The following is a 19,908-nucleotide window of genomic DNA, read 5'->3' as shown; positions in this document are numbered from 1 at the left end:
GTTTCAGGTTTCTCACACTCTTGCTGAGAGTTTAGAAGTAGTGATCAAGGAGAAAGTGATACAGTGAGATGAAGAGGAACAAAGGCCCACAAGCTTGCAATACCTTCACTAGTAACAAAGCAGATGCATTAAGAATAGAAACTAGGTTATTACCACCTGAATTGATTGACAATGGATGCTAGAAAAGGGTATGCATGCCACAAGTATTTTTATCACCACTCTGTAACAGTGTTATTATTTATAGCTAAGAGCAGATAACCTCGTGAAAAAAATTAGGATTCCTCTGCATCTGTAAAAACTTGTTCACACGTGAAGTCCATTTATACCATTTCTACGTATGGCTTTTTCAGTGAGAAAACACACACCCAAAAGGCACTTTTCAAGAAAGCCTGAAAGATTGATCAAACCTATAAACCCAAGCCTTTTTGAATGTTCAAAAAAAAAGAATTAAGGATAGAGTTTTTCCCCTGATACTAAAGTTGGTAATATTTTCAAAATGAACCAAAAGGAGAAGCACCCTCATACATGCGCCTCAGTTCTAGCCATTTCTTGCCCATGTTTAATCACACACAAGAATTCTGTAATCAATTTCTAATGTCAGAACAGATTTCCTGGAACAGATTTATCATGAAGTCTACAACAAAGACCATTATAATTACTAGCCACTGAATCAGTAACATTAAAACTGCTCCATTTATTAAAAACATTATCAGTGCTACCCCAGTATTAAGCACTATAATACATTCTCAATTATGGCTGCTTCAAAATCCAAACACACATAAGAATGCACTCCTCCTTCCTTAGGTTTACTTTCCCACCTGCGTTTTGTCCTGTTCAAGTCTTTTCTTTTGTCTTACAATATCTTCAAGGTGATATATTGATTTGGCTACTACTGGATCAATACTGAACAAGTCATGTGACGTCAAGGAAGTTTCCTGCCGTAACATCCACTTATAAAAAGGAAGTCCAAGAGGAAGGTCCACCTATGAATCAAAAAATGTATTGCTGAACTGTTAGTCTTTCTAAACTATTATCTTGCAAAATTTTTTTATCTCTTGCCTAGATCTAGAGTAATATTTACTAATTCATAGGTCTCCCACATACCAAAACACTAAGTGTTTTTAGTTGAGGTATTTACAGTTGAGCAAATAGAGATGACTGGCTAAAGCATATGTATTAGAACATCCAGCAAGTTATCAGCTGGTATAATAACTATCCTAAAATGATCTTGAAAAAAGATTGAAGAGAGCAACACAAGACAGACATTTGCTTTTCCTTTTTTCATAGTCTTAAGAGTTACTGTAAAGATCTTCAACATACACTATCCTTTCCCCCTTCCAGAAATGCTCAACTGCATTTCTTGACCCAAACTGCTAGAGATGAAAAATCACAGAATAGCCTAAGTTGGAAGGGACCCACAAGATCACCAAAATATTTCCATGGAATTATTAATGATACTTTTTCCCCTCAACAATTGGGAACCAGAATTCTTATCTAACCCTTTAGAATCATGTTTTCTGTTTTAAGCTCACCAGTCTAAAATCCATGATTGCCTTTGCCATTAGTTTTCCCAAAAAGCGGAACTTCATTTTAACTTTTGCAATGTGAGCTGGCTTGGCGGTTCTACCAAAAGGAAGTGCAAAAAGGCCTTGAAGATTATGAATATACTTGGTACCTTCCTGGCTTCCTGTTGAGAAAGAGTGAGGAAAAAGAAAGTTCAACATATACATTGCTAGTTTCATTCTGAACAAGTTTCAAAAAACCTATCAGGTAATTATCAACTTAGAATTTCTTGTAAGATTATAAAAGAAAATATCCATAGACTTAGAATCAATTCAATATTAAAACAACACTGGTAGTTCAGGTAGTAAAACATTTACCTTTTGGATTGGCTAAAGTTACTTCTTCTCCCCTCCAAAGGCCTAAATCCGCTCTCTGTAGTTCCTGAGATACAAGTGCATAGAACTCTAGTGTAGGGCCTAGGCCTGTGCCAACCTTCAGAGGGGAAAGCAGGGTGCAGGGAAGGGAGAGGAGCAGGGAGAGGGGATAAAAATAAGTAAGTAAACAAGAGTCTATTAGATCACTTTGAATATCTAAACCCCTACTTACACTGAGAAAATATAGTATGTGATGGGCTATAAGACAACTGCACTGCGAAAAGCCTCTTGACAGCATAGCTATGCCAACAATTACAATATAATTGAAGCACTTTAGGAAGACCACATATCGGAGCGAGAAGTAATGGAATAAAACTATCAACCACCTAATGATCATATTATAGAAATGCAGCTGTTCCCCAGAGTTAGAAAAGATATACTCTTCAGAATAGGATTGATGAGATTTAGTATAACAAATCTAAGTTTCTCCTAGCAACTAAAAATCATAGCCAAGTGAAGGAGGGATAATTAACAGAATTTTGTAGCACCAGCAATGGTAAGGACCAAGAGTGTGACCAAGTCATTCTAAGAAAGTTGTAGCTTTTTGTATTAATCTTCATTAAAAAGGGGTTAAATTAGACTGCATTGACATTACTTACTTCATTCTCATACTGGATTTCCAACATGGCTCTTGAACTGCCTAGATCCTGCATCACAGATTCTGCCTGTTTCAACAGCTCATCTCTGTTCACAGTGCGCTACACATTAGAGAAGTTTTAAGTAGTGAAATTACGTCTGTAAGTCCCAGTTCCCAAGGCAGTTACAACAGGAAAAAAATTAGTTATGCAAGTTTTTCCACCCCATGCTAGTTAGTTCCACAGTTCAACAATTTCTAAGTTAATACTTCAATAAAAATAATTCTCTCCTAAATAAAAACTGACTAGGAATAAAGCATTCCATTAAAAATGAAAACCAGCACCTTACGGTTGTATATATATAACTTAACAGGTACTACTCGTACTAAGAATCTGGCAGCAGGACTGTAACATAACAGAAGTGCTGTAATGTGCTATTACATACCTCAAAGTAGTGTGTTAGAACCAGACTACAGACGCCCAAGTCCAAAAACTTAAGGAAATAATATTCTGTTCTGCCCTCTCGGATTCTCTAGTAGGGGAAGTGGAAGGCTTCTAAGAGAACACCACTAGGATTCCTATGTGGTGGAAGCTATGTTCTAGCTGGCTAGTTTCTCACTTCTTTTCTTCCAGAGGTATTCAAAAACACGCAGATCTAAAACTGAGATCTGCTGTATAGTAAGGATAACATCTCTCCAGACTCAAGGCAGACACCAAGACTCTCTCCATTAAAAGTAGTCATGCCTTCATTTCATCATGTTGTGACAATATTCTCCCAGAATAGAACGATAATGTTTCCATTTATTCAAGTAACACTGCCTCTACATCCTATAGGCTGAATTATTTCAGAGTTCTACCTGAAGCAAATCAGGGGGTTACAGACAAACCTACAGAAATGTCACTAACATAACCTAAAATTTGACATTCAATCTTAGTGTCTAGTTTCAGAAACCGTAAAGATTCCAATTCCAAATTAGGCTGAATCTGGAAAAGCAGTGTAGAGTATACTGTAGCGCCTTCTGCCATCTAATGGCAGATACCTAGAAGACATTGTGCTTTCTACACTGGGACTTGGGAACAAATGAAAACAAGCCTCCCCTTTATTTGTATACTACCGAAAGTTGACATCTTAAACTTCTCACAATGATATTCTTAAAAACAATAGCAAAATTAACAAGTCCCTCATTCCATTTTTAAACAATATATACCTACTTTTTTCCTGTCCAGTCGTGGTGCCACTCTGCTATCCTGAGAATCTGACTGATTGATTTCTGGATTAGTATCCAGTAGTCTTTGCATGGCTCGATCACGATCAAAAGCAGTTACATAAAACAGCATTTGCCGGGTATCAAACGGAAAGAAAAAAGGGCTGTAAAGAGCATTTCATTTGTTAGCTGAGATTTGACTAGCATCTATGGCTACAGTTTAAAACACAAATGTAGTAGCCTTGAAACGAGTGCTTTATTAAACACTCTGGTAAAAGCAACCTCCAAAGGAAACCCCCAGGACATGAATTAGTTCTGGGGAACGCATGACAATGCTTATAACCAAAATATAGAGATGGGAAGTTAAAAAGGAATCACACAAATCCAAGAAAATTCTAAACTCTTCTTCTAAACCAACTCCAGTACTGTATCAGAAATTAAGTATTTCTTTACTTGTTCAAGCCTGTTTTGCAGTTAGGAAATCCAATTCAGATAAAAGATCTTAAGATAGCTCAAGCTCCTGTATTTAGAAGAGAAAAAAGGGAACCTACCTAGAAACAGCACAAGCACTGTACCTTTCATCATTTTTGGAAACACTTTAAACAATCTGTGAAAGACTACCAATTAGAGAAGCTTCCTATGTATCAGTTCTACTATTCTTGAAGACATGTGCATGTTAACAGTGTAGTCCTCCACTGACATCACAACTGGAAAGGTTGTTTTATGGAGTAAACGCTACAGACGTTTGTATAAGAACATACACTGATAATCACTAAATTTCTCCATAAAAATTCCAGACAAATTATTAAATTGAAGCACTGAAAATTAAAAGGCTAAACAGTCTCTCTAGGGTGTGAACTTCCAATGTGGCATCAATTAACATGCTTGAAAAAAAGCATGAATGTCAATCCTGACTTCTCATTCTTTCAAGCGCAAGAGTCTTAGAGCTTATAACCTATCAACTTGATAGAGATCTATAATATTTTATCAATTTTAAAAAATATTTCCTTCTATACCATGTCAAATATGCTAAGATAAATGCAATGAAATAATAAGTCATTACACAGTTTAACAGGAGAATAAATGGTACAGAGAACCACATTTCTGTTTCAATCAGAAAATTTTAAACTGCTCAGAAATTCCCTTAAGAAGTTGTCCAAACTTCGCAGCTAGTCTAACCATCCACACTTGGTTTAAATTGTACAGCAGAGGTATCATCCAAGCCTTGCTATGCAACTTAGTAAGACTTGTTACTACACTTTATTCTCCCCCAGTGCTTTCAGAAGTGAAACATATGTTGCACCTGGGCTGCTCAGCCAAGAGGCCTACTGAACTCAAATTAGAAATACTACACAGTAAGTCATTCATACCATGTTTTTCCAAGTTCTGTCAGCCAGGTTGGTATGTTTCCTGTCATAATTACCAAAGGATCCTGAAGCTGCCTGTTTGCTTTTGCTGTCAGCTTACTGTTGATAAATTCTGATGTTGGAATAATCTCCTTGCAGATTGCGTTCTGTGATGTTAAAGAACAAGGTATTTTTAGTTAAAGAAACAATCGGGAAAAAAAGTCTTTACAGTATTTTAACGTTTCCAATTTGCTTATCATCACAGGAAAAAAGTTTCACTGCTACTTTAGCAGTGAATAGAGTCTGACTCAAAAGACAGAGTGAGTCGATTTCTACTATACATTTTCTTTCCTGGATTAACAGTGTCTTTTGAACTTGAAGAAAGTAACATGGAAAGCATTTAACATGCTAAAGCATACATGACTGACCATATGAATTTATAGTCTTCCTCAGAAGTTAGATAAATAGGTATGGGGAAGAAGACAGTATTTGTTATTCTTTTTTCTGGTTGGTTGATTGCGGGGCAGGGTGTAGGATACAGACCAGAGGGAAAAGGCTATTTTATGGTGTTTCTGGACAGCTGTTTGTATCAAGTACGAAAGTGATTTTAAAAGTGCTATACTCACATCGTACAAATAATACCAGTATCGACTGATAGCATGTAAAACTCTCAAAAGAAGAATAACATCTAATGAAGGATCTTCAAACATTATGTTTTCAGGTGGAGAAGATATAAGGTAAACTTCTAAAGGATTTAATACCGAAGGGCATACACCATCTAGCATGAAAAAAGAAAAGCTTATCAACACTTATCAATTAGAAGTCCTCCCAAGATTTACATTAGAAACCTAGGTAGTATTGTCATTTACAGAGTATTCACTCAACCCAAACAACTTCATTAGACAATTCAGTTAGTACTACATGTTTAGTTTTAACATCAACATTAATGTGTGCTTTCAAAGAAGCTTCTTCTACTACGTATGCTTTAAAATGTGTCTCACTCTTCCGTATTCTTTCAGTAAATTCACAAATTAACATACTACCACAGCAACACACTCACCGTGCCACAGTTCATCATGCTTTTTAGAATTTCTAGGTGAGGTTTTCGTTGGAGCAGTTTGCGCTCTTCCTCTTTTACCACCAACGCAGTCCTTGTTACCATCTTCATCCTCTCGCACAGGTTTGTACCTATAAAGTAATTCAAAATTAGTATTGCATAAACATGTTTTTAACTTACATGAAAAGAAAAGTTATAGAACTGTTAGTTTGACTACCATAAATTCACTTCAGTGCAAGTTAAAGCAGAAATAAGAACTTCACAGTTCTTGAGTTATATTCAATTTCTCTTTATTTATACATCTCTCTCAAACTTGAGAAGCTGTCCCTTGATTTCTCTAGCCAACTTACCAAATGGTATGTGTTTTTGTCCAAATCCCAGCTCTTCCTAATGGGTTGCTTTCATCATCCGTAGACTCCCTCTCCTCCTCAGCTTGCAAACTGTACTGCCTAACTGCTTGATACACAGTCATATTATATGGCAGCAAGTGATCTCCAATGTAAAATTGCAGTCTATGCCTCACATTCCCTGAATTTAAGAATTGAGCAGCCTGAAAAAAAAAAAAAACAGAAAACCACACGAGTTAGGAAACTTGTTGCTAACTTTCCTTTAAGCTGCTTCTTATACCATCCACTCCCCTTACCCACAAAGGAAAACCTTACCAAAGATTCATCTATTTCTTCATCTGACCCATCATCATCACTATCTTCATCATCTTCTCTAACTCTTCCATAACCTGAGAAAAGAAAGGAAAAAGACACACTTATTTGCTTTTACACAAAATGTAGCAATGCTTTTGTACTCCTTTATAAACTCCACTTTTCAAAACACTTCCAAAACATGTAAATTCAAAAATGTAAGGTTCATACACTTTAGAACAAATTTCAGTATCAATATTTGCAAACTCCCCACATTATAATCAAGTTGACTATCAGATTAGCTGTACTACTGTTATTATTTAGATGGAATTGTTTACAAACAGGAAATGTTTGTCCCAGAAAGAAACAGCTTTATTTTCAGCCTTACTCTACCCCCACTGTGAATGAGATACATTTATAAATACCTCACATTTGTCTTCAGTATAATCCTCAGAAGCTTTTACACACTCTATCTTAAGCAGCAAAATACACACAATGACCATATAAGACAAATACCTCTAACTACAAGGTATCTTTCAATGGCTTGTACCAAAGCCAGAGGATCAATCTTCACAGGTCCACCCTTCCACTGTTTCACATTTGCACAGTCCGGATGTCTTTGCAGCTGGCATTTTAATTGATGTGTATTGAAGAACTTTAAAGCTTGTGATCCTCTGTTAAGAGAAAAACTCAAAATAATTTGTGAAAAAAGTTGCTACACAAAGAATCTAATAACCATAATTGCATTAAAAGTGCATTAAAATAGGCTTATACATGCATTTAGGAATTCACTTGTGTTCATTCACAGAATATAATTTCTCAACCTATTTCTTTAAAAACAAGCTTATTAAGAGTCAGATAAACAGACTAAGGATTTTATTCTACAAGAACTCCAGAATCTAAGTTGGACAAAGTTTTATTTCCAACAGAAGCCGCATGGTTTAAGAGAAAGTCCAGTCTGAGGTCTGATTATAATATGGCCTATACCGCCCATCTGTGAGGTATGAAGTTCTTCAGTGGTCAGCTGATGCCACAGAACAGTTAGAGCTGTGTTTACCTGCAGTACTATGAGAATAGGAATTGAGGATGGAAAATGCAAATCTCTCTCATGTTTAACGACCTAAAGGGACAAACCAAGAGCTTCTGTTTTTTCTTGCCAAATATAGTTTATATGCGTGTTGCAAGCTATCAATACCCAAGCTAATAGTTCTTAATCAAACCTCTTAATCTTGTGCTGCTTCTATTTCCAGGTACTAGTGAAAGACTACCAAATCTTAATGCCTCAAAATCTTAATTGACATAATCTACAGTAAGACTAGCAGTCAAACAATGCTGCAGTAGTCTGACTCTCCATGTTTAGTATTCTAACAAGAGTAGCAGAATTTTTCTTTTATGACTAGCAGCTGCAACTTTTGTCATTATCCCTTTTTATAAAAGTAGTGCATATTAAGAAGGATTAAGATTACAGAGCATACACTGTTTGAAAAAGCTGACATCAAGCACAGTAATTCCTTCAAGTATTAGGCAACCATATATTGCATTCATCCCCAATAATTTTTATTTATTTAAGTCTCACTAAACAAGTACTGAACTTCAATGTACGTTATGCTACAGTGTGAGGCTCTAACACACCTATTATAATGGATGTTCTATCACAACTGATAAATTGTCCACACTGTCTTACTACTTGAAAAAGAAGTTTATGGCATTTCAGACCTTAAAAGGGGAGGAGTGTGGAAAATATACATACACTCTGAAAACTATTCTTTAGTTTCTGAATAGTCCAAAGAATATCCATATAATTAAACTGAGCCTTCAGGTAGCACCAAAAATACTTCCAGAACTCGCATGCAACCTGTACCATGATAGACTTTCTAGCTGCTATACACTGAATGAAAAATAGTGTTGATTTACTACGGAAAAGTACAGACAAACTGCAGAAATAGGTTTTCAGTAGTTCAAGTTCGTTACTTAGAACACAAATATTTAATAGGATTCTAAATTTAATCTATATTAAGACACAGGACATGTCTACAGTTATTTTAAACTATGACAGCCAACTGTTATCACTCAATCTATTATCATCCAAGAGAACAGAACTTGTCCAAATAACAAAGTTGAACACTGTAACACAAACTTGTAGCAGTTCATCACTTTACTAAAAAATATCAGTGTTACCAACAAAGATTATTTCTTTCCAGTGTTGGTTACATGGGGACAAGGAAGACATTTGAATTTTTAAAGTTTAAGTTCAATGACTGCATCCAACCCCAGTCTAAGGGGGAAGTAGTTTCAAGATAGTAACCAAAGATCTGTTTAAATATTCAACCCCTCTCTGAATAAGAAGAGGCAACTGTGTAACTGCTTTTGTCTTTAAGAGGGTCAGAATTCTCCATTACCTCGTGGAACTTTCTAGTGTTGAATCAAGGCTTGGCGAACAAAAGCTTCCAAGGAAACTGTTACCTGAGCATTAATCCTTACCTGCTCCCTGTTCCATTTCCACTGGGGAAGTCATGCACTTTGACCGGGAACTGTTCCATCTGACTGAGGCAATTGTTCATTTTATGGACTAATGCCAACAAAGGTGCATTTTCTAATGGCTCTAATCTTCCAAGGGGCTCTTCTCCAGGAAGCTGAAATATATTCAAATGTTTTGGTTATGTGCTTGAATTAACGCACCTTTGATAACTTTCAACACACAGTGCACAAAAAGGTTAAAACTCAGTGCTCTCACTTCAAGTGCCAGCAATATCAGAACAACTAGACTACATAACACATGTATGAGACTTGTTTCAAGAATGCATTTCTCACTTAGTTTAGATTTAATAGCCCTACAGATTTTAAGCATTAATCCTTAACCAGGAGCAGTAAGCTTCACTGAAACAGGGTATTCTAAAGATTTTTGTTCTGTAAAGACACAGAATCATGTATAAGTTGTAGTGTTACATATCTTAGTCATAAACAAAGCATTCCTTGTAGCACCTTAGAGTTAAGGTCATTGCTGAACCTCTCAGATAGTCACGTATGCACAACTTAGGAGAAAGAAAGCTAAGAATGCCCAAATAAACAATAAAACTTACTGGAGAGGAAAAAAATACATGAAGAAATCTTTTCAATCTGATATCCCTGCTTACAGCATCTTTCTCACTTTTAGATGTCAAATAAAGCAGCAGTTGTTTCACAAATCCACTATGCTGGATTTCAAATGAGGAGACGTCAGACTCCGAGACAATGCTACGGATTTCTACAAGGCACTCTGTTCCACCATCCACCTGAAAAAAATATGAAGATAATATTTTACTACCCAAGTAATAAGGGCTTAAGAAACACTATTCCCACTGCACAGAAGAGCTCTTACAGGGGATAAGGTTTCTTTTTAGTAACTCAATACAAGTAATGACTCAGCAAGTAAATTGAGGATAAGCAACTTCTCTGTTCAAGGGTATACATTAGACAACTATACACACACACACCAGCTTTTAAAAGAAATGCAGGGTCTTATTTCTGTCTCCTGTAAACTGAAGATTAGCTCCAAACAAAATGCAAAGAAAAATAAATACTTGTATGGATTTTGCATGACATCTGTGTGGAGAGGAGGAGGCGGTAAAGTTTCATTCTAATGATTCCTTAGGTCAACCTAAGTCAACTGTTCAGCTACTTTGCAAGTTAAAGATTTAGACTATTTGTCAAGGATCACAACTGCCTGACAAGCAAGGCTCAAATTCTTGAAATGCTACTACATTTAGCCCAACTTGTATTTCTTCTGTCCTTTCAACTTAATACTACTAACCCCCCCACAGCCACCGCCTGAAGTTCTGGCTACAAACTATGTTCTTCCATAGGTAGAAAGTCAATCCCTAACACTTAACTGCAGATTTTTTCAATCTGAAAGAGAATGTTCTAAGTGACACATCACTAAGAACAAACAATACCACTGTTAACGCAAGTCATTTATCATAAAAGATAACGTGTCAAAGGTTATATAGAAATTAAAAAAATAGCCACCACAAGTTTAAGAAACATTGTATCATTGCTTAAAATAACAAAAACTACGATTAAAATATTGGCTATATTGTCTAAGATGGCCAGCTTTCCCTCTAGAACCACAGCCCTCCTCTTAAGCACTTTTACTGCTTCAATTCCCACCCCTTTCAAACAAGTCTGCCACTTCTAACCTGGAGGTTGAGTTGTTCAGTTGCAGTGCAAAGTCTCTGTAAAACATTTAGTGCAGGATTGCTTCCATCCATGTTTTCAGAACTAAAGTAACGGTCTACAAATTTATGGGCCTGCTCCTTAATCCAGCCCTTAATTTTTTCTCTGTAAAGAAGCACATAAAAGACATTTGGCCACACGCTTAGCATTTGCATATTTCATTACAAGTAACAACAACCAGAGTACTGTTTTCTCCATGCTTCACAGCAAGCGTAGATAACAAGCCTTCCCTTTTATTCAAATATAGTAAAGACATTTTTTGCTGATTACTTGTTGCACACACTTTTCCCAGTTCTCCCATTCTTCCCTAACGCATTACTATATACTATGAGAAGTTATTTTTTCCTAAATTTCTTATTAAAGAATGGGTTGGGAAGATCATCTAGCCCAAAGATCTAGCTCACCCCCGCCCCCCCCGCCATATGCAAAGCCATCTTTCACTAGATCATTTACTAGATCAGGTTGCTCGAACACTTGCCCAACCCAACCTTGAATACCCTGAGTGATGGGCATCCACAATTTTTTATTCTTTTTCTGGAATTATTTTTACCAGTGCTTACCCCCAAAATATCATTGATGTGCTACCTAATCACCTGATAGCTTATAACAAAGTGCCTGCACCTCAAAATCAACTTCACAGTATGTGTATTTTGACTTGCGTACCTGTTATTGGAAATTGTATCCTTGGAAGCAGCCCTTGCAAGACCACTTACTCCTGCTGTTCGTGCTGGTTCAATGTTATTACTGTTAGACTGTGTGCTTAATCTTCCCCATGTTTTAGGATTTAAACTTGCCAAGAAGGAAGATTTAGGAGATTGAGTAGTTGTAGGGCTTTTAGCTGCAGAAAGCAAAAACAAAATTAAGAGGATCTCCTAGAATCAACACGTTTATTAGAGTTGACAGCTTATAAGCTTACTTTCAATTTAGAAGGAGTTAGTGTCACATTATGCATATTTTACCTTGATTGTCTACTTTCTCATCATCTCTTGGAGGAGAATATTTTGGTCTCCTTGGCCCTCGTTTTGGCAGTCTTTTTCTCTTTAGAACATCACTCAGTCGTCTGTCCAAATTTAAGAATAAAGTACCATGATTCCATCCACCACATTCATAGGCATACCCATCCTTTCTGTTCAAGATGCACCTACTAGATATATCCTCAAGGATATAAAAGGTTCCATTCCACAACAAGGGGGAAACAAGGGAAAAAACAGGCAGAGAGGGGGCCTCAACTCTAATTTAATGGGAAGGACAAAGTGATTACTCCATCCAGAAAGAAGGGACTTGGTTTGCTGTCACCCTTCTAATACTGGCAAATACTGACAGGAGTACCACTGAACAAAAACATTAAAATTATGAGAAACTGTCATAACTGTTCATAACAATGTTATTCCTTTATTTGAATGCATTTAATACAAAATATACACAAATTATTGAACAAACAAAAGACACTTGACCTGCTTGCCCCTTAATAATAAGCTCCAGATGACTTCTCCCTCCAGTCCCCAGTAGAAAGGAGCCATACACCATAGCTAGCATTTCTCTGAAAGAATCCTCTGAAAGAATCCCTGTCCTCAAGAGTTACATGAGACTACAGCTGTTGCTCTTGGCATTCTCCAGTCTCTCCCCAAAAAGCATGGATTGTTTCCTATCATTACATCATATGTGTCAGGTCACTAGTTTTTGTTTGGTTGTGGTTTCTTGTTTCTTTGTTTTAATTGTTTGCTTTTTAAAGCATTTCATATAAAATGAATTAGAACTACTAACTGATCGTTTCAGCACCTCTCCATTTTACTAACTTGAGAGAAAAATACACAGCAAAATGCAGCTGATACTGTAGCAGCCCACAGTCAAGATTTTTTCGAAGAGAAAAGATCAGATCATTTGTTCAGAAGAAATAGTGCACTTACCCCTGTGGGCTCAGATCCAAAGAATCCTCCCGGCTGTGTTGTAGGCTGGGAGAGCCCAAATCTGCAGCTGCATTACTGGCAGCAGTGGCTGTTCCAGTACTTATTGTTGTAGTGGTACCCAGCGTTCCTGATCCATTAGTGCATACTTTTGGTGGGCTTGTTAGCAAAGCCTCAGACTCTGCTAAGTTTTTCACTTGGTGCATCACTCCTTCAAAAAAGAAGTAGCCTTTATGCTTGGGGGGGTCTTTGGGGCTTTTTGAGGGGGAGGTTGGGGATTGTGTTTGCAGAGACAAAAATAGGTTTAACCTCTGGTTTGACTATTGCATCTTTTGCATGCGCACATATGTTTTAAAAGCAGATTAATTCTTTCTGAAAAAATTAACCTACATAGTTTAAAAAGAAAAGTGATAACAGCATTAACAGTGGCTAAAAAGTCATAGTAGCTTCAAACAGACTCCCCACCAAAGATTCATTCATTTTGTCCAGTAAGACTACCCGTGTAACTTCTGCTAGCCTTCTTCAGCCTAAACTTAAGTTCTCTAGCATCTAGTAAGCCTGTACAAACTTGTTTCAGATTTCAGAAAACATTTGTCTCCTCCAGAGCCTTGGTCAGCTCCTCTCCAGTCATGAGAACAGCTTGCATGGATCTGCCTTTATTATGCATGACCGATTGACTTGTTACAATTTGGAGAAGGGAGATTTGGACACACACCCTACCCCCAAAATACTAACTACAGAGGAAGGGGCATAGAGGAGTACAGGAGGGAAATAAAGAAAGGATTACCTTCTCTTCTGAAGTAAACGCTAAAAATGTCAGGTAGCTTTTGCATTAAGATTTCTGCCATCTGCAGGGCTCCAACTACTATCTTAAGGTCTTGACTTGACAGCATGGAGGCGATATGACTACAACAGATAATTTGTTAAAATCAGGTTTGTCTTTTTAAAAAAAAGAAAATCAAGCCAGTTCATCTTGCATACACTCTCAGTACTAATCCGTTACAAACAAATTTCACTGCACTTTCATAAGAGTTATAAGTAAAGGACAAAGCTCTTCCCCCACCTAAGTCACTTATGCCAAGTTTTTTCATGTGGCACAAAGGAAAATAGTTTAGTTTTTCAAATGTGGTACAAAGTTCCAATTTTTCAAAACTAGCAGTCAGTTTGTTTTCTAACTGCATCCTTTTGGCTAGACCCCTAACCTAATAATATAGCAAGTACAGGATGTTTCATGAACAGAACTGAACTTTCCAGCATAATGCCAAAGAAGTCTTATTGTTCCAAATATTACCTCAAAAGTCACCTTGCTACAGGCTAACTTTAGAAATTAGGAAAAGTAAGTGGTAATATTTGACATAACTAGTACACAGAACCATATAAGTAATCAGAGTTTCTATTACAGAAGTCTACAGTCAGCACCTACTGCAAAATCTAAGATTAAAAAAATCTTGAGAAGCTAGGCAGCCCCAGCTTTGGGAAAATAAAAGGACTTAAAAAGATAAAAGATAAGTCAATTTGAGCTGTGAGATCCAAACTAGTGTCATTTACAATTTTTCATGAACCCACCTTGAAACAGCATGGTTTTTCAGCACATCCTTCAGAAGTTCAGCATCAGCAAAATAAATTATCCTAAGTATTGCTCTAAGGCACTTGTGTCTAACAGCAGGTCCAGCTGAAGAACTATACACTTCATAAAGGACACCAAACAATGTTTTAATAAAGGATTTTGCCAGTTCTGGGTCTTCTTTCATTAGTTGTGCTCGGGCATCATCCTTCTTCAAATCTGAATGTCCACCTGTAAGAAATTGTGCAACAAATCACTGCATAGTTCTTTGCATCTCTGCTCCAAGGTGCTCAGTTTTCTTGTCTTCTTTTTAAAAAGCTGAATTAGTTTAGATCTTGAATTGAAAAGATATGCTAGTCTAGTAAACAGAAGTCAAACTGATATCAAGAACACAACTACATATCCTCTTCTTCCAACAATGCCAAAGTGTGTTTATTCCATTGTTATATACTTCTGTGCCATAGTAAAGTCTTTTTTTAAAAAAAAGTATGAATATTGTTTCATAAAACTCCAAGCCACAAAACCCCCCCGTCCCCCCAATTTTTATGCATTTTCAGTCCCCTGAAAAGGAGTTCATCTGTTTAAAAGAATGTATTTCAATTTGAATGGTTGTAAAGCTATCTTCCAGTTATTCAAAAATAGTTTGATATTCCATAGAAATAAGAAATGTATTAAACAAGAAATGTATTGGCCAAGAAGTAGACTACTGCATACAGCATTAGTTAGCTATAGCTAGAAATGCTGGATGTCTCATAAGCTATACTTACTAGTGTTTGTATTGGCTAAAGGGTTTGGTTTCCGCTGAATGGCACGTGCTGTTCCAGTATCCTCATTTATTTGCTGCATAGAGTTAAAATCAATAGTATAGACACGCCCAAGTGTCGACAGGCTTATCTCATCCTCACCCACCTGATGAGCTGCCTAAAGACAAAGTGGAGTTTAAAGTTAAGAACGAACAAAGAGTTTAAAGTTAAGAAAGCCTTCACAAAAAGGAATTTATACCTAAGTGGTGAGAGAGGCAACACAGTAGCAAAAACCAATGACAGACAGAAATACAATAAAAACATCGATTAAGCATTCAACAGTTCCTCTATTACTGAATATCCAGCGCTACATTACAGCAGGATGTTTGAGAAATTCATGTGTTTCTTTCTCAAAAGATGTTTAGTTTCAAAACCAAAGAGCACTCAGTTCCCTATACAACTTTTAAAGAACATCACCACACAGACATACCTCTATTATTCGACTATCAATCCTGTTATAGGGATGCCAGAGACCCCTGTCATCTCGCCATTGCCATATTGCACCATCGGTATTTTGCGCATTTCCCTTCTTCAACATAGTATCAACAGCAAATATCCCCTCTTTTGGCAGACAAGGCATCAGTTCACTGAGAAGAACATTAAAACAGCATTTGACTAGAAGTATACAATCAAGTCCATCTGAGCAGAATGCTCTTTGCCTTCATTTTAGAGTTACGGAATTTAACACCCCTACCAGACCCAAAAACTTAAGACTAGATAACTTACCAGATAAGAGAAGTAAGCTCATAAAGTTCTTGAGGACTTCGTGGAACAAGGTCAATTTGTTCTTGACAACTCCCATTTGAGGCTCCACAAAGGAGAAAGTGAAGAGTTTCTGCAATATCTGTAAATTATTGAGATTGTTCATATTGGTATACAGACTCTTGTGTTGGACTCTATACAGAAGAAATATTCTGCCTGTCTGTTTAGGGCAGTGACTACAACGTAGGACAAAAGCCATCTCTCTGGACATTACAAAACTGTGTCTGTTCTCTGACATGGGGTTTGTGAGTTTTTCATTTCCACTGCCCACCTCCCATCCCTCCTTTAAGAGAAAGCAGTGAGGGGGGAATATCACTAAACACACAAGGCAGGGAAGAAAGCAGGGGAACATACAGGGCAGTTGTAGTTGCAAGTCAGATTTCCCAAGATGGAAAGAAGGAACAGAGTGCAGACCAAAACAGCTACACAGCAGTTACTTTTCATTATGAAAAGTAAAAGCTTTGAAAAAGCCCTTAAATCACATTTCCCCTACTTAGTAAATACTACAAGAATTATATAATTTGTGTTGAAATAAAAACAACTTGCAAAGCTAATACAGACTCAAAAAAGATCAGGTGAGCATTGCAGTGACAACAGCTAGAGACAGGAAAGGGAGGGGGTGGAGGGGGCAGAAGACAGGACAAATACTTTCAACAAGATGAACTAAAAACTTTGTATCCCAGGAGAAGCACAGTAAGAAAGAAAAAAAGAACATAACACTTGTTTAATCAAGTGCTTAGCGTTCCATCCTGACCATAGGCACAAGTTTAAGTAGGCCCCCAAGACATGAAAAACCAAGAACTCACTTTGCTTCATAAGTTGGACTGCAAGTGTTGGACAATTGGAGCACATTAAGGAAAACATGCGCACCACCATGATGAACATTCCTGAGCTCAGGATTGGAGGCGTCACTACCAAGAGTTGCTGGATATTTGTTAACAAGTCCTTGGAAGCAACCTGTTGGAGCAAGTTCTTCAGAAGAAAACAGCAAAATCAAAGATGATAGTGCGATTTCAAAAGGTAATCCCTTATGACAGACAGAGGAAGGGAACAAACAAACCCACCCCACCCGCAGAAAAAACAACACACACACCCTTACCTCCTCATGCTGGAAGTTGTCCACTAGCCGCGCAAAACAGAGACAAGTGCTTTCAACAGACTTTTTGTCCTGTTAAAAGAAAATGTTAAGTATTTATTTGAATTAAACAATTTTAACTTGCATTAGACTAGGCTGTCATGAAGACATTCATAAAACATCTCAAAAAGACCAGTCAGACGGTCTTTTTTCACCTCTGCCAACTAAGCAGCATTGTTCAAATTTCTTTTGGTGCAATAGTCATTATGAGTGCCCATTTATTATCACAGCAGCATTACAGAATAGGCAGATCTTTAGAGTCACATGATTTAGAACCAACCACTTGAAACTATTGTGCAGGAATAAGTGTTTGTTTTTTTTTTTTTTTTTTAAAGAGCAAAATTCATCCCCAAAGGTCGAACCAGCAAAAGAATCCAAACAGCATAACATGAATTGAAACTCAAACTTTCCAGAAGTAGGAAGGAAACTTGCAACTCCTCTATTAGGAAAAAAAGAACAGTAATACTACTAGATTTACTCTTATTGACAGGGCAACAAGTAAGGACTACAAAACCACAATTAGTCACGCTCTAAGTTCAGGTACCTTACTTATCTCATTTTACAAAGTTAACATGGGTGTCATGAATCCTTACAGCACAGTTAGAAAAACGAGTTTCATATGCACACCAAAGTATCACAGCTTGACAGTATAGAAGCTTTAAGGTAGTTAGCAGATTGCAGAGGCAAGTAATACACAGAAAGAACTAGATATCTGGAGGTAGCTTTATACTCCTTTCAGATCAAAGTGAAACTTTCTGCTTTCTAATAGCTTCTTACCTGATGGGTTAACCTTTGTGTAAGCAGTGGCAAAGAGTCTGCCACAAAGTGAAACTCATCAGGTGTTATACTCTGGCAGCAGTTGGCAGCAATAGCTAATGCATTCCTCTGTGCATTTATACTGAAGAATTCCAGATAGAGCAAGCAGTCTGCCAACCCACCCTATAACAAAACAAAGAAGTGGTTTTTACTCTCAGTACTGCTAGAAGTTCCTGAAACTGGTTTTCTTGCTTCATCTTCACAGAACTTAGAGACCACCCAGGTGGGAATGGGTATGTGGAAGTGAAAGATAATTTCTTCCATACTTACTGCCTGCAGAATGGCTTTACTATGCCTGCGTGATAACATCTCTAGGGCTGTCAGCGCCTGCTCTGCCACATCAATGCACTGAATAACTTGCAGCTAGAATAAAACAAGAACATTTGTAAATCAATTGTTAAATCACTTTGTAAGAAGTTGTCTTCATTAACATTAGACTAAGACGTGCTAATGCAGCTACACTGCTAGCTGTAACCAAATTAAGCAATTTAAGGCCAGATCAGCTATGTAGCTACTCCAAGAGTTTCTAGTTTGTATAATTACTCAGTATCTTTGCAACACCAAAGTTTTCTGTCAGAGTGCTTTTCATTAAGGGTATGAACAAAGAGTAAACCCATCTTAAAAGCTTCTGATACGCTATGCACCATCATACAAACTATGAAAGACACCATTATATTGCGGGTAATCCTGAAGTTAAAACAGAAGTTAAGACAAAAACCCCTCAGATTTTTTTAATACTGTTTTGATTTCATGTTACCTTTTCCAAGAAGACAGGAATTGCATCAACCACTACAGCAGATGATCTAGGAAGTGCTTCCATCATGTATGTTAAGGCCCGACAAGCATGATTCATCTATTAAATATATAGATTTGTTAGAAGTTCAGCTGATACACTTGTTCAAAAACATTTAAGAATTACATACTACTTACTATGTCAAAGTTGTGCTCCATCTGCAGCAATGTTATCTGTTCAAAAAAAGATTCTTAACTTAGTAAAGAGTATAAAGATCTCAACATAACGTACACAAATCTATATTGTAGCTTTTGACTCAGGGCTTTGAATTTCACTAGAAGTTAAAAAAAGAGCCACTACCTATTCTTGATCTACTACAGAATTAGCAAGACAAAGTTTAGCTTAGTAAGACAAAGTTTTGCAAAATGTGTGCTCAAAAACAGATAATGCTTTTTATGTATACATGTATATATACACACACACTCCACCTAACATACGCACATGACCATGCATAGCCATGCATAGTTTTTAGACTATGGTTCACACAATATTAATTGAAATACATCATATAGGCTATGAACCAGCACAGGTGGCAGTGGGTTTCAGTTTTTTTTTTAAAACATAAAAGTATACACCAGTTGTCCACATTTTGTTGCAGAATAGAAGCACAATCACTTAAATGTAAATTAACCTGTGAGACAGCTGTGGAAGAAGTTTCACATTTTTCCTATACATCATTCTCTTGGCTCATACCTGCCTCCAGGCATGAAAGAGCCACATCCATCCCGAAAATTATCTGATGGCTACAGAACTGGATTTTCTATATTCTCTTAAAGCACTTCCATTGTTCTGACCTTAGTATCCAGAGGCATACAATAACCTTACGTTAAAATAAGTGCATTTGTCTTTAAATCCATCTATCAGACCTTATCTCACAATGTGTGCAGACTTGACAATTTTCTCTTTAAACATGTAATGAGCTTTTTTCCTAAGCATTTTTAGTGGTTTTTGTTTTGTTTAAGTTTGCTGTTCTACTTCTGTATACTTTTGACTACTTGCTGCAATTTGCATTTAAACATAAAATCTAAGTCCTTCTAAGCAGCAGCTACCTTACTGACAACATGTGCAGCAAGGACTGTTTTACTGACATTTACCAATTCTTACCAGAGGAGAAAGACTCAATGGCAAGCAGGCTCTGCTAAAGTGCAACTTAAAGGCTAT

The 19,908-nt window shown here is 37.0% G+C and overlaps 1 protein-coding gene across 7 annotated transcripts in view; it reads right to left on the bottom strand.

Annotated features, from left to right (window-relative positions):
• Positions 1-19,908, bottom strand: part of TRIP12 (thyroid hormone receptor interactor 12) — a 74,354-nt gene that overhangs the window by 8,104 nt on the left and 46,342 nt on the right. For 4 of the 7 annotated variants that reach the window (XM_040566970.1, XM_040566964.1, XM_040566966.1 and 1 more), the window contains 28 exons: positions 18,885-18,920; positions 18,712-18,807; positions 18,225-18,317; positions 17,916-18,077; positions 17,103-17,171; positions 16,810-16,975; positions 15,968-16,085; positions 15,672-15,828; positions 15,206-15,359; positions 14,441-14,669; positions 13,662-13,780; positions 12,878-13,085; positions 11,930-12,030; positions 11,634-11,808; positions 10,934-11,075; positions 9,839-10,030; positions 9,240-9,391; positions 7,275-7,447; positions 6,783-6,856; positions 6,471-6,670; positions 6,124-6,251; positions 5,690-5,841; positions 5,088-5,230; positions 3,725-3,881; positions 2,537-2,635; positions 1,881-1,995; positions 1,533-1,687; positions 819-983 (listed from right to left, as the gene is read on the bottom strand). In XM_040566970.1, the coding sequence (XP_040422904.1) occupies positions 819-983; positions 1,533-1,687; positions 1,881-1,995; positions 2,537-2,635; positions 3,725-3,881; positions 5,088-5,230; positions 5,690-5,841; positions 6,124-6,251; positions 6,471-6,670; positions 6,783-6,856; positions 7,275-7,447; positions 9,240-9,391; positions 9,839-10,030; positions 10,934-11,075; positions 11,634-11,808; positions 11,930-12,030; positions 12,878-13,085; positions 13,662-13,780; positions 14,441-14,669; positions 15,206-15,359; positions 15,672-15,828; positions 15,968-16,085; positions 16,810-16,975; positions 17,103-17,171; positions 17,916-18,077; positions 18,225-18,317; positions 18,712-18,807; positions 18,885-18,920 (3,930 nt within the window). The remainder of the gene's footprint in view (positions 1-818; positions 984-1,532; positions 1,688-1,880; positions 1,996-2,536; positions 2,636-3,724; positions 3,882-5,087; positions 5,231-5,689; positions 5,842-6,123; positions 6,252-6,470; positions 6,671-6,782; positions 6,857-7,274; positions 7,448-9,239; positions 9,392-9,838; positions 10,031-10,933; positions 11,076-11,633; positions 11,809-11,929; positions 12,031-12,877; positions 13,086-13,661; positions 13,781-14,440; positions 14,670-15,205; positions 15,360-15,671; positions 15,829-15,967; positions 16,086-16,809; positions 16,976-17,102; positions 17,172-17,915; positions 18,078-18,224; positions 18,318-18,711; positions 18,808-18,884; positions 18,921-19,908) is intronic. The other 3 variants (XM_040566965.1, XM_040566967.1, XM_040566969.1) reach the window with 1 other exon arrangement.

The sequence above is a fragment of the Cygnus olor genome, chromosome 9 (assembly GCF_009769625.2).
Source record: "Cygnus olor isolate bCygOlo1 chromosome 9, bCygOlo1.pri.v2, whole genome shotgun sequence".
NCBI classification, from domain to species: domain Eukaryota; kingdom Metazoa; phylum Chordata; class Aves; order Anseriformes; family Anatidae; genus Cygnus; species Cygnus olor.
The sequence above is the reverse complement of the archived record's forward strand: the minus strand, read 5'-3'. Positions and strand labels throughout refer to the sequence as shown.